At 42.4% G+C, this 13,186-nt stretch overlaps 1 protein-coding gene across 4 annotated transcripts in view; it reads left to right on the top strand.

The window, feature by feature from the left end:
* The window catches only part of XRCC6 (X-ray repair cross complementing 6), a 68,623-nt gene extending 56,643 nt beyond the window's left edge, over positions 1-11,980 (top strand). For all 4 annotated transcript variants that reach the window (XM_075936037.1, XM_075936021.1, XM_075936026.1 and 1 more), the window contains exons 8-13: positions 2,357-2,525; positions 4,468-4,629; positions 5,844-5,973; positions 8,271-8,371; positions 9,821-9,934; positions 11,303-11,980. In XM_075936037.1, the coding sequence (XP_075792152.1) occupies positions 2,357-2,525; positions 4,468-4,629; positions 5,844-5,973; positions 8,271-8,371; positions 9,821-9,934; positions 11,303-11,502 (876 nt within the window). In that variant the 3' untranslated portion in view covers positions 11,503-11,980. The remainder of the gene's footprint in view (positions 1-2,356; positions 2,526-4,467; positions 4,630-5,843; positions 5,974-8,270; positions 8,372-9,820; positions 9,935-11,302) is intronic.
* The last annotated feature ends 1,206 nt before the right edge of the window (positions 11,981-13,186 follow it).

Below are 13,186 nucleotides of genomic sequence, written 5' to 3'. Positions count from 1 at the left end.
TGTACTGCATTTCCTTTATCTAAAATTTTTTTTACTTTCTCAAAGGAGGAGATCAGGTTGGTTTGGCATGATCTACCTTTTGTAAAACCATGTTGTAATTTGTCCCAATTGCCGTTAACCTCAGTGTCTCTAACTACTTTCTCCTTCAAAAAAATTTCCAAGACCTTGCATGCTACAGATGTCAAACTAACAGGCCTGTAGTTACCTGGGTCACTTTTTTTTCCCTTTCTTAAAAATAGGAATTATATTAGCAATTCTCCAGTCAAATGGTACAACTCCTGAGTTTAGAGATTCATTAAAAATTTTTGCTAATGGACTTGCAATTTCATGTGCCGGTTCCTTTAATATTCTTGGATGAAGATTATCTGGGCCCCCCGGTTTACTCCCATTAAGCTGTTCAAGTTTGGCTTTTACCTCGGATATGGTAATATCTACCTCCATATCCTTATTCCCATTTGTTATGTTGCCATTATCCCATAGCTCCTCATTAAAGACTGAAGCAAAGTATTTGTTTAAATATTGGGCCATGCTTAGATTATCCTTAATCTCCACACCATCATCAGTGATTAGCGGTCCCACTTCTTCATCTTTATTTTTTTCCTATTTATATGGCTATAAAACCTTTTACTATTGGTTTTAATTCCCTTTGCAAGGTCCAACTCGACATGACTTTTAGCCTTTCTCACTTTGTCCCTACATGCTCTAACCTCAATAAGGTAGCTTTCTTTGCTGGTCCCTCCCATCTTCCACTCCTTGTACGCTTTCTGCTTTTTATTAATCACCTCTCAGAGATTCTTGCTCATCCAGCTTGGTCTAAAACATCTGCCTATAAATGTTCTTCCCTTTCTTGGGATACAGGCTTCTGATAGCTTCTGCAACTTTAATTTAAAATAATCCCAGGCCTCCTCCACCTTTAGATCCATAAATTCTTTAGTCCAATCCACTTCCCTAACTAATTTCCATAATTTATTAAAGTTAGCCCTTTTGAAATCAAAAACCCTAGTATCAGATTTATTTTTGTTTATCCTTACATTTAGTTTCAACTGAATTGGCTCATGATCGCTCGAGCCAAGGTTGTCCCCTACAGCCATTTCTTCTTGTGTACATACACCTTAGCTAACTAGCTGATTGCCTTACCTTCTCCATACTAATCAGGGGTCCTCCTTTGTTGCTCCTTCCTCCTTGTGTTTCTTCCCGGTATTCTACTTACTTCAGGGCTTAGATCACTGTCCCCTGATGAACCTAGTTTAAAGCTTTCTTCACTAGGTTTGCTAGCCTTCCCGCGAAGATGCTCTTCCTTCTCTTCGTTAGGTGGATATCGTCTCTTCCTAGAAATCCTTGTGTCCAGAACAGCATCCCATAGTCAAAGAATTGCACTCTGCATCCCTAAAGTTCATTCTTCACTCCCCCCTGCTTCCATTTAATATTGGTGGTACATAATAATTGCCATACTCCATTCTCAGGTGTAGCTGTATTTCAGGGTTGGACAAAAAATGATTCCTATATACACAGTTATTTTGTCTATCCTTCGTTTAGCTGGATTTTATTGTCATTGGAAATCAGTTGCTCAGAGTATTAGATGTCGGGGAGGAGCACCAGGATGAGACCCAAACATCTCTCTTGTCTGATCTTTTGTAGACTGGATTAAAGTATAGAAATTAATCACTGTTCTGATCCACTCTGTGAAATTTCTGTTAAGCAACAAGCTGCTAGCAGATATATGCTTAGAGGAGAGGATTGTGAACATACTCTCATTACTGGGAATTGCTGAAGTAGATTTTCTTAGGCATTCACATGCAAACTTATTCCATAAAATCATTCTGTCAGATCCCACACTGAATGCCATGGAAACTAATGCAAAGAGATCCAAAGTATCTCTGAGAGATTGGTGCTGAATAGTATCAAAATTAAAATTAAATAGATAAAAATTAAATTTGTCTGAATAGGTGATAAACACCTAGCATTAGAGAAATTGAAAAGCACATACTCCTTTGGTCAATAGCAAGACTGCTCTTTATGTTCACTAGCAATTAGCTCTTTTAAATTGTTGATTTGTCATTATTGAACATATTTGATTTGTTCAATCCTGTATGCGAAACCAAAGTGGATTTTGCTTTAACCAGCAGTGAACTGGTATTTTTCCCCCATGCTGGCATGGAAACATCTTACAGATCTTTTCTTTTGAGCTGGAAAATACCTCCAGTAGGTAATTGAGTCATCTTCCCTATTTCCACAGTCCTCTTTTTGCCATTTTCCCCCCATATATTTTATCATAGCAAAATTGATTTAATTGTTCCTAATGCCATCTCTGCTAAATGGATGACTTCTCCATTCTCATAACTCTTTTTTTAATTAGACCTATGGAAACCGTCAGATTGTGTTGGAGAAAGAGGAAACGGAAGAACTGAAGAGATTTGATTCCCCAGGTTTGATCCTGATTGGTTTTAAACCATTGGTGATGCTGAAACAGCACCACTACATCAAGCCTGCCCAGTTCATCTATCCTGAAGAATCCTTCATTAGTGGTAAGCAAATCTGGGAGAAATTGACCATGCTGCAATGCAACAGCAAGTTAATTGACAAAGGAGTGGAACAGATCTATCGAGGGCTATGGAACATAGGAGAGTTGATGGTGTGGTGGTTTCCCCCCGCGCGCACCCCACCCGCCCCTTCCCTTGCTCAGTACAAATCTTAAAAGATCAATAATTTGGTCTGCCACTCTCTGCTTCCCCCCGTCAGAACTAATGTTCTCTTCTTTCCTCACTAGTGCTTCTGAACCAGTTCTTTCTTCCGTTTCCAACCTACACGTACCTGATCAAGTGTGCCCCCAGAAGGTTTACTTTTGTCACTCACTGCAGAATTTATATTTGAAACTTGAGGCATGTTGACATTGAGGCACGGACCAGAATAGAGATCTCTAGGGTCTTCGGTAGGAAATCTAGAGTCAAAGGTTTATCATTATTACTAAATCCACTAAGGATGTAAAGAGGTGGCTATTTGACCAATCGTATAGTCGATACAAACTGTATCGACTACACGATTAGTCGATAAGGGAAGGTGCTTTCTCCTGGCTCATGCCGGGTATAGGAACTACCCCTGTTGTAGCTTTGCAGTTTAAATGTGGTAGAAGCTGGATGTACAGGCAGTCCAGCTACTACTACATTTAAACTGCAAAGCTGCAGTGGGAATGGGTCCTGGACTCGGCGCAAGCCAGGACTAAGCAAGCCCTGCTCGTGCCAGGTCCAGGACTGCTGCGGCTCTGCATTTTAATGTAGTAAGACCTGCCCGGCTATTACTACATTTAAAATGCAGAGCCACAGTGGGGGAGCTCCTGGACACGGCATGAGCTGGGCTTGCTGAGTCCTGGTAGACAGGGTCCAGCAGCCCGTCTGTGGCAAGCCTGGGCCCACCATGGGCACAGGCTGCTTCATGACAGTCTTCCCCCCCTCCCCGGAGATGGTGCTGGTGGGAACTGGCTTTTAAGCTGGCTCCTGCTCTCCCCCCCCCCCCCCGTTTCTGCCTCCGATACCTGCTTATCGGGTAGTTGATTACTTGACTAATCACTTACATACCTAATATCCACTAAGCAGGAGATTGCAGGGATGCCAAAGAGGGATGTGTGCATTAGCAGCATTCTTGATTATTATAAGGGTTCTTGATTATTATAAGTGGATATAGCTGTAGTGGGTATAACTTATGACCTTTTTTCTCTCCTGTCACCATGCTGTGTGTACTTAGGGTGTGGAGGTAATACTGTAACTTGTAAGTGGAGAGTGCTTAAAATGGAGTAGTTAGTAGTTCTCACACAGAGTAGGCCATGAACTAAAAAGGGCTCTGTTAGGGCAGGGTGCCATTTTCCCTTAGCACCTGAGAGAGTGCTTCTGGTATGGGGTATAAGCATACTTCCTTGAGTGTTGCACTATCAGGGTGGTTATTTAGCTAACTCCTTTACTACCTTACAGACCATATAGGTCCAGCAGAATAGCACCTTCTTGACTCCTGACTATGTAGTCTGAGTTAGCTGTCTGGTAAAAATAAAAGCTAATGTTTGGAATGGAAAGAGGAGTGGGTTTTTATAACCTAGATTCTTAGTACTTTGCAGTAAGGGCCTTGGGTTCATCAGTGCTAGGCCTCCGAGAGGGTGTCATAGTATATTTCCAAATTGAACGGGGGGGGGGGGGGGGGCTTTGTCAGATATCTCCTTCTGTTCTTTCCCTCATCTCTTGTTGCAAATGTTGGTGAGTCTAGCAATCTCACCAGCATTCTCTTGCTTGTCTATTTAGGTCAGACCATGTTGTCATCTCAGAGTTTTGCCCTGTTAATGTTATTTTTTGTCTCTTGCTCTGGCCTCTGCCTGGAGTATTGCAGATATATTCAAAAAGTGGCAGATGCTAAGGGCCAAGTGTCTGTGTTCCAGGAGAGAGAGCAGGGTTCTTAATCTGACAAATACATGGCTTTGTTGGACAGGGAGCACAACTCTGTTTAATGCCTTGCTGACCAAGTGCCTGGAAAAAGAGGTAATGGCATTATGCAGGTACACCCCCCGCCGGAACACTCCTCCCCGCTTTGTGGCCCTGGTCCCCCAGAAAGAGGAGCTGGATGAACAGAAAATGCAGACAGCCCCTCCAGGTATGTGAAGAGAATGCATTTTTTTCCATATGGTAGCATGAAAAAAGCTTCCAGCTAGAGAGCACATGCTATCTCTGCCAGTTACTGCCTGCTGCCTTGTATAAAGATTGGGGGAAAAGTGACTTGCAGAAACAGATGGGCATGACAGGAATCTGACACTGATCAAGGTGCTCATTGGGCTCTAGCCACCGTTGCTCACATGAAATATTTACTTTGCACAGGTCTGCTGTAATTTTTTGATTGAGGTAACTTAAAATGAATGGATTTCTATGGATTTGTTACATATTGTATCATGTTGCATCTGTGTAGTTTGCCCTGATACACATTTGAAAAGCCTGCATTTGTGACAGCACTTGCCCTGCATAAAATAACATTCAAGTCCAATGTGGTGGCAACAGTTTCCTTCCGCTGCCACATCTATGCTATCAGGTTTAGGTAGCCAACATTAGAATGGAGAAACCTATTTCTGTATTAGTTACCTAGAGCTCTTACAATTCCTTGAATTTTGTTCTGTCTCTGGGCTCTTCTGAATGTTTTTGAGTGTTTATTTTCATTTATTGATTCAGTGTACCAGTTGAATGAGTGAGGCATGAAAGAGAAGAGGTAAATTCTTTTCCTTATGATTTTCCTCACTTTTCTAATTGGACAGCTGTGGGGGTGAGGAGTTCAAAGGGAAGAATAACGCTGCTTACTTGAATATTGTGTTTCCGTCCATTGTCATAACACCTCTGTGAGAGGGATGAGTGTTACCATGATTAAGAGAAGGGGTGAAGCAGAAAAGACAGGTGACTTGCCCGAGTCCGCTGAGGAGCAATGTCCGATGGAATTACAACTAAAATATCCCTAGTTTCAGCTCACATACTTAGATCATATCTCTCGAAAAATCAGCAGCATTGAATATTTTGATACTTATTTTATATTCTGGTAATGCCCAGAGGCACTTGTCAGGATTGGGGCTTAACTGTGCTGTGTATAGTTTGAATATACCTAAAGATACCGTTGGCTCTTTAGAAAAGAGACTGCCTAAGAAATGTCTCAAGGGAAGAGATGCTGGTTAATTGTGCTTTATATTTACAGATCGTGTACAAGTAGTATCTGACTAGCATATGTAGATTTTCTTGCCAAACCAACTGCTAAGCATCTTGGGTTTGCCCTTGACATGCTGTTCGGAGATGAGGTTTTCAGCTAACTACTCTGGTTTCTCTCCTGTGTAGGTTTCCACCTTATTTTCCTGCCTTATGCAGATGACAAACGGAAAGTTGACTTCACAGAAAAGGTTCCAGCCAATCAAGAACAGGTGGACAAAATGAAGGAAATAATTCAGAAGCTTCGGTTCAAGTACAGGTGAATAGAGGCCAGAGGCATGGGGCATGAAAATGCAAAACTATCATCTATGTTGTACAGCACTGAGCAGCAGCTGCGGTATGCACGTAGGGTCTTAAACTTCAAAGCACTAGGTGGAAACGGGGGAATTTGTAATGTAACTTGAGGATTTTTTCTTAACTCTAAGTGAGTCTGTTAAGCTGTCTGTTGTTCCAAGGACATTCCTACTCTAAACACTGTATAAAACCATTGTTTGAAATGCTTTGATTGGACAACACTTTTACAATAGGGTGTCCACATACAACAGTTAAATCATACAGCTTCCAAGTACAGGTTGAACCTCTCTAATCCGGCACCCTCGGGACCTGACTGGTGCTGAACCAGAGAATTTTCCAGACCACAAGGTCAGTATTGTCTAACAGCATTACTAAAACCTACAGCTCACTGGGCTCTTAAAATACATTTAGGGATAAATTAGAGCTAAATAAAAGCATCAAACACTGAGAGCCAGGACCGATGGCTGTAGACAGACTTTATGGGACTCTGAGAAACGTGGCCACACCAGTGATAAGTGGACATCTGGCTAACTATAGTCATGCCAGACCAGACAGTATTAGACTAGAGAGGTTCAACCTGTACTGATTATAGTGGTTGGCTGTAAAATTTAGGAGCAGATCTTTAGGTCAGGTCTCATTGATCTGGGGCAAGCCACTGTGATGTTTGCCCTGTGTAGTTAAACCTCCAATGAATTTTGAAGCTGCACTGATACAGATGCACTGTATCCATTATTACAGTATGTGTAGATAAGATAAATTAGTTGTAACTCCATCCCAGGATCTAATATTCCAATTTGGAAACTACTCCAAAGCTCCTACTTCTAGAGGCCAAAATTGAAACTAATTTAAAAAACAAAAACAAAAAAAAAAACCTGTGGTATAGGTCTCCAAAGCACTCGGTTTAGGTTTGTTTGCATTAAGCTAGTAGACTGTTGCAGGGAGACTGAGTACAGGCAGTCCCCGGGTTACGTACAAGATAGGGACTGTAGGTTTGTTCTTAAGTTGAATCTGTATGTAAGTCGGAACTGGCGTCCAGATTCAGCCGCTGCTGAAACTGATCAGTTTCAACAGCGGCTGAATCTGGACGCCAGTTCTGACTTACATACAGATTCAACTTAAGAACCCCAGGCATCCCCAAGTCATATGCTGCTGCAACTGATCAGCGGCTGATTCCAGGAAGCCCGGGCCAGGGGCTTCCTGTAGTCAGCCACTGGTCAGTTTCAGCAGCGGCTGACTTGGGGACGCCTGGGGCAGAGCAGCTGGGGTGCTGCTGGGTTGGTCCAGTAGCACGGCCACTCGGTGCTACTGGACCAACCCAGCAGCACCCCAGCTGCTCTGCCCCAGGCGTCCTGATTCAGCCGCTGCTGAAACTGACCAGCAGTGGCTGAATCAGGACTCCTGGGGCAGAGCAGCTGGGGTGCTGCCAGGTTGGTACAGTAGCGCCCAGAGCGGTGCTATGGGACCAACCGGCAGCACCCCAGCTGCTGTACCACAGGCGTCCGGAGCAAAGCCGCGGAGCACGGGGGCAGCAGGACAGCCCAGACGCGCCGTGGCTGTCCTGCTGCCCTCGGGCTCCGTGGCTTTGCTCTGCTTTGCTCCCCGTCCCCCTGGCCTGCAGACCAGGGGGACGGGGAGCAAAGCCGCAGAACATGCGGGCAGCGGACAGCCCAGACGCGTCTGGGCTGTCCGCTGCCCGCGTGCTCCGCCGCTTTGCTTCCTCTCCCTGGTCTGCTGGAGACCAGGGAGACGGGCCCCGTTCATAACTGCGGATCCGACATAAGTCGGATCCGCGTAACTTGGGGACTGCCTGTACCTGAACTAGTTTAAGCTGTTACAAGGACAAACAATATAAGGCGCTCTTCATGAAGCATTTTAGGATGTTTAAATAAGTACACACAATAACTGGTAGAGGGAATTATGCATCTGTCTTTAGAATCAGCTTCATAGTGGGCACATCAAAGGAGATGTGAATTCAGATATTGGCTGCATGGAAAGAGGCAAAACTGGTTTCAAAGTGTGAGCTGCTGCCATCCTTATTTCTTTCATATTGTAATTATCAACAAGCTGGGGGCTAGTGACATGGTCATTGCTTCTGTAGGTAGTAAGCCTGAGAGAAAACCAATCTGCAGTGAAGAACCATTGTTGGAGACACGTAACTGTGCAGGGGAGGATGGGGAATTGGCTTATCAACTGAGGGGTTCTATTTATGGCTTCAGTTTACTGCTTGCATGTGTGTTTAATGTTTCTGGGTTTTGTTGGCAGGAATGACAGCTTTGAGAATCCAGTTCTGCAGCAACATTTTAGAAACTTGGAGGCTTTGGCACTGGACTTGTTAGAGCCTGAACAAGCTGAGGATCTGACATGTGAGTGATAAGTGAATGTAAAGAGGGTGGGAATAAAAGCCACCTCATTTTTCATTAAGTAGTGGGTGTGTTTCTAAAAAACACAAATGGGATTCTTGTGTTTTTAAACCAATTAGCATTGTTCAGTGCCAGGACTTAATTAAATTTTGTGTGTGTGTGTGGTGGTAGTGACACACTTCAGTCTCTAATTTTGTAATTCTGATTATCATCTTTATTTCCACCCCACCCCATAAGTACTTGATAAAATGTTCCTTTCAGTTTTGTGCGGCATACAAATGTTCACTTGTGACTAAGGATGTGAACAAGTAACTGGACAGTAAGCACAGCCCTGCAGGGCCAGCAGCTTCCACTCTTGCTTGTAGGTGGGGACCTTTCCAGCTCAGCAGATCTGTCCATTGGGATCCTGCTTAACTGATTAAACAGGATTTTACATCCCTTCTTGGGGGTAAATTAAGACCAAATTCATGTCAGTTGTGTCTTATGAGCTAAATACTGCTCTTGAATAGACCAGCAGTTCTCATTTAAGTCAATGGTAGTTGTATTTACTGAAAGCAGAAATGGGCTCTTAACTTAAATTTTGAATCTAGGTAGCTAGATGTCAAGAACAACTGCACTCAGCCTTCCCTCTTCTCCAACAATCTGTCATTAGGTCTTAGTCATGAACAATGAAAGTTTAAAAAAAAATCTGAATAACTTAATTTTTTGAAACTAAGATTAAACAGCTTTCCGTACTGGGAAACTGTTTGCCTTGAAACTCTTTTTAAAGGTCAGTTGAGCATTTAATTCTGATAAATTAATGGAATGAATGACTTGCCTGGTGGATTTGTTGTGGTGGAATGATGCCATCTTCTGGCCTGTAAGAGTATAGATGAAAGCTTTTCCTAGGGAAAGCTGTAACTTTTTTTTTTTTCAATGTTTCTCTGCATGTCTGGAAAAGTATTAAAATGATCTATATTGTAGTAGTGCCTAAGGATTTCATTCAGTAGGCAAGGCCTCATTGTGTTAGACAATGGATACACACATGGCAAAAATTATTTGTGCCTAAGCTTACAGTCTAATAGATGAGCTAATATAAAAAACAGATAGGGATAGCATCAACATAAGTGAGATGAATTAAAAGCTGCACCATACTTATTTCTCTAGCATGCAGTTATATTTTTTTCTTCTGTTTGGACTGTGTATAAGCATATCTATTCTTCCTATTTAGGTATACATAAAAATATAATTAATTACACATATGCAATGTAAATAGTATAATCAAGTACTTTAGCTACCATTGCATTAACATACTTTTTTGCATTTAATTTGATTGCAATTTCTTGTGGAATGATAGTTATTGAGGACAGTCATCTCTTGCTATACACCGACATATGGTGCTGACATTTTCTGTCATACAGATCTCCCTGTGTTTGGATATGTTTCTGTAAGTGTGAATTTCTCTTTTGCCAGTGCCTAAAGTTGAGGCGATGAACCACAGACTGGGTGATCTGGTGGAGCAGTTTAAGCAGCTGGTTTATCCTCCTGACTACAATCCCGAGGGGAAGACTGTGAAGCGGAAACAAGGTGAGTGGCAGTGAGGAGCCTGCAGTGTTGTGACATACAGCAGTCTGTCCATATTAGGGATGTTAATAAGCAGGTAATTGGGTAACTGTTGAAAATTTCAGCTTCAACGATTTAGATGATGGCATAGAATATACTTATAAAGTTTGCAGCTGATACCGAGCTGGGAGGGGTTGCAAGTACTTTGGAAGACAGGGTGATAATTTAACATTATTGGGACAAACTGGAGAAACGGTCTGGAGGTAAATAGGATGAAGTTCAATAAGGACAAACGGGAAGTACTCCACTTAAGAAGGAACAATCAGTTTCACACATACAAAATGGGAAGTGACTGTCTAGGAAGGCGTAATGCAGAAAGATTTAGGGATTATAGTGGACCACAAGCTAAATAGACACAAGAAGTAAATCTTCTGCTCTACTATGCACTGAAGGGCCTCAGCTGGAATACTGCATCCAATTCTAAGCACTAAATTTCAGAAAAGATGGAGAAATTGGAGTAGGTCCAGAAAAGAGCAGCAAAAATGATTAAAGGTCTAGAAAATATGACCTATGAGGGAAGACTGAAATAAATTAGTTTAATTTGGAAGAGGGGACATGGTAATAGCTTTCAAGTATTTAAAAGGGTGTTCAAGGAGGAGGGAGAAAAATTATTCTCCTTGACCTTGATGATAGAAGTCACAGTGGGGAGAAGAAGCAATAGGTATAAGTTACAGTAAGGGAGGTTTAAGTTGGACATTAGGTAAAACTTCTGTTAGGGCGGTTAAGCATTGAAATAAATTGCCTAGGGAAGTTTTGGAATCTTCATCATTGGAGATATTTAAGTGCAGGTTAGATAAATATCTAGATAGTGCTTGGTCCTGCTGTGAAGGCAAGGGACTGGACTTAATGACCTCTTGAGGTCCCTTCCAGTTCTAGTATTCTCTGATTCTAAAGGTCAAAACTAGGAAAATACCTGCACAGATCAGTACCTGGAATGCTAGTATCCAAAACCAAGGGAAGAACTGAAAATAAGCTAGGGAACTGAAATCAACTGATGGGTTGGATTTTTAGTGATATGTAAGGAAATGTCGTAACTTTTAAAATCAAACAAATACCAGCTGTAACTTTGAGAAGCACACTTTCTGCATAAGGTGAATATTGTATTGCTGCATGGGGGTGATCTTCAGAGACTGGCATTATACAGAACCTTTTTCCTGTACTGTATTAACCTGACCTGCTAATGTAAAATGAAGAATCTAGAAATTTACCACATCTATACATAGCCATTAAGCCACTTCTTACTTACTGGTTACTAGACTGGCATATGAAGTATTGCTGTGTTTTCCCTATACTTACAGTTTTAATTTTGTGCTCCAAATTGTTTTCAAATAGGAGAAAGTGCTGGCCAAACAGAGAAGAAGGCCAAGATGGAAATATCAGAGGATGAGCTTAGGAGCCACATAAAGAAAGGCACTTTGGGTAAATTCACTGTGCCTGTTCTGAAGGAAGCATGCAGGGTTTATGGACTGAAAGGTGGTGGGAAGAAGCAAGAACTTCTAGATGCACTCACTGAGTATTTCAGCAAATTCTAACCAGGAACTGAGGCCTCTGACAGGTGACTCTTCTGCTTAAAGCTTCAGTCGGTATACTCATCTGGGTGTTGGGTCTGAGTTTATTTTTGATGCTGGTGAAAATTAGAGTGAGGAAAGGATCCCTTTTCTACATCCAACACTGCAGACTCCAGTCAGAGGAAACTTATTTCTTCCTTTTTGTGACGGTGGATTCTCTTAAGTGTGTCTTATGCACATAATAGCTGCAGGCAAAATAAACCCCATCCCAACTCTGGTTCTACAGTTAAAATGAACACTGTTGTGCCTTAATGTCTGAATAAATGCAAATTTGTTTTGTATCCTTACTACTTTGGAATAGCAGAATGGCATAAAGTTGCCATGTTCAACACAAAGATTTGTTTTAAATAAGTGGAATAATCTAGGGTAATGGATGAAAATGCTATATTTGTATCAGGCTTACCTCTTAAGTGTGTGTACTTCTCATACAATTTTAGAGATTTGTTTGTGTGTGTAGATCTTTGTTCAAGAACTTCTAAACACTAAGAGCTAGGACCACCAGATTTGGTATACAGCTTCTTTATATCCTAACTTAAAATTGAAGCTAGGGTTTGGTTGTGCCAGGAGAGTTCATTTTTATGTAACATGGAAAGGGAGAGAGAAGAGGGATGAAAGCTTTGTACTCACCACTGGGGGCAGTGAGCACAGGGGGGAGAGAATACCAAGACAGTGGCCAGCTGGGGATAGGGCTCCACCTTTTTGCCTGTCTTTGATAAGGGGCCTGTCTGGCTAAAACTTCTCTCCCTCATCTACTGCCCCACCAGTGTGGTACCCCTCTCCTCCAGGAGTACCCTCAAAGCTGGCCACCTCCCATAGGGCCCACAGTCCCCTGCCATCATTAGCTTGAACCAAAGCAAATGAGATGTGCCTACAGCAAGAGTAGGGCTGTGTTAAGTCACAAGGCAGGCATGCCTCAAGGTGTCATGCTGTGGTTAGTGACTAACCACCTTTTAATGTAAATTTGAGTACTACTGCTAGCAGTTTTCAGAGGGATGTTGTGCATGTTCTTACATGCCTGGATTCTGGCTCTTTGGACTCTGGGCAAAATTACCCAAATATCTGATAGATCTTAAAGTGCCATTAAATCCACATGCAGCTTCCCATTTTACTTCAATGCTGGTTCTTGTGACAGTACTTAGTCTAAGAGGGAACATGAACACCAATGTATTATAACTGTAAAAGCACACTCTTGCCTGGGCTTCCAGTTCAGTGTCATGGTCTCCCTTCCCACCCCCAACTGCTAACAAGTTTGTATACCACTGGAGCTGTGGAAGGATTGTCCCTTCAAGCTGTTGTGGTAGTACTCTTACCCTTTGTGTAAGGAATCATTCAAACCCTCTTTCTGAAAATCCAGTTTGAAGAACTGAATTAAGTGTTTATCTACAGTCCTTTAAATCACACATCTACAGTATAGACCAGTGGTCACCAACCAGTAGTTCAGGATCTACCAGTAGATCTTTGAGTCTGACAGATGATCCTGACTGGTTTGGCTAGGAAGCTATCAAGCACAGCACTTCAGTTGCCCCCTCCACCTGCTGTCATGCTGTTCCTGCTCTCTGTGCAATATTGGGGGAGATATGGGGGTGCTGATGTCAGTGTACAGAAGTGGGGGGAGGCATACCCCATCTCCACACAGAATGCAAATCTG

Source organism: Pelodiscus sinensis, chromosome 1, assembly GCF_049634645.1.
Source record: "Pelodiscus sinensis isolate JC-2024 chromosome 1, ASM4963464v1, whole genome shotgun sequence".
Lineage (NCBI taxonomy): Eukaryota > Metazoa > Chordata > Testudines > Trionychidae > Pelodiscus > Pelodiscus sinensis.
The sequence above is the reverse complement of the archived record's forward strand: the minus strand, read 5'-3'. Positions and strand labels throughout refer to the sequence as shown.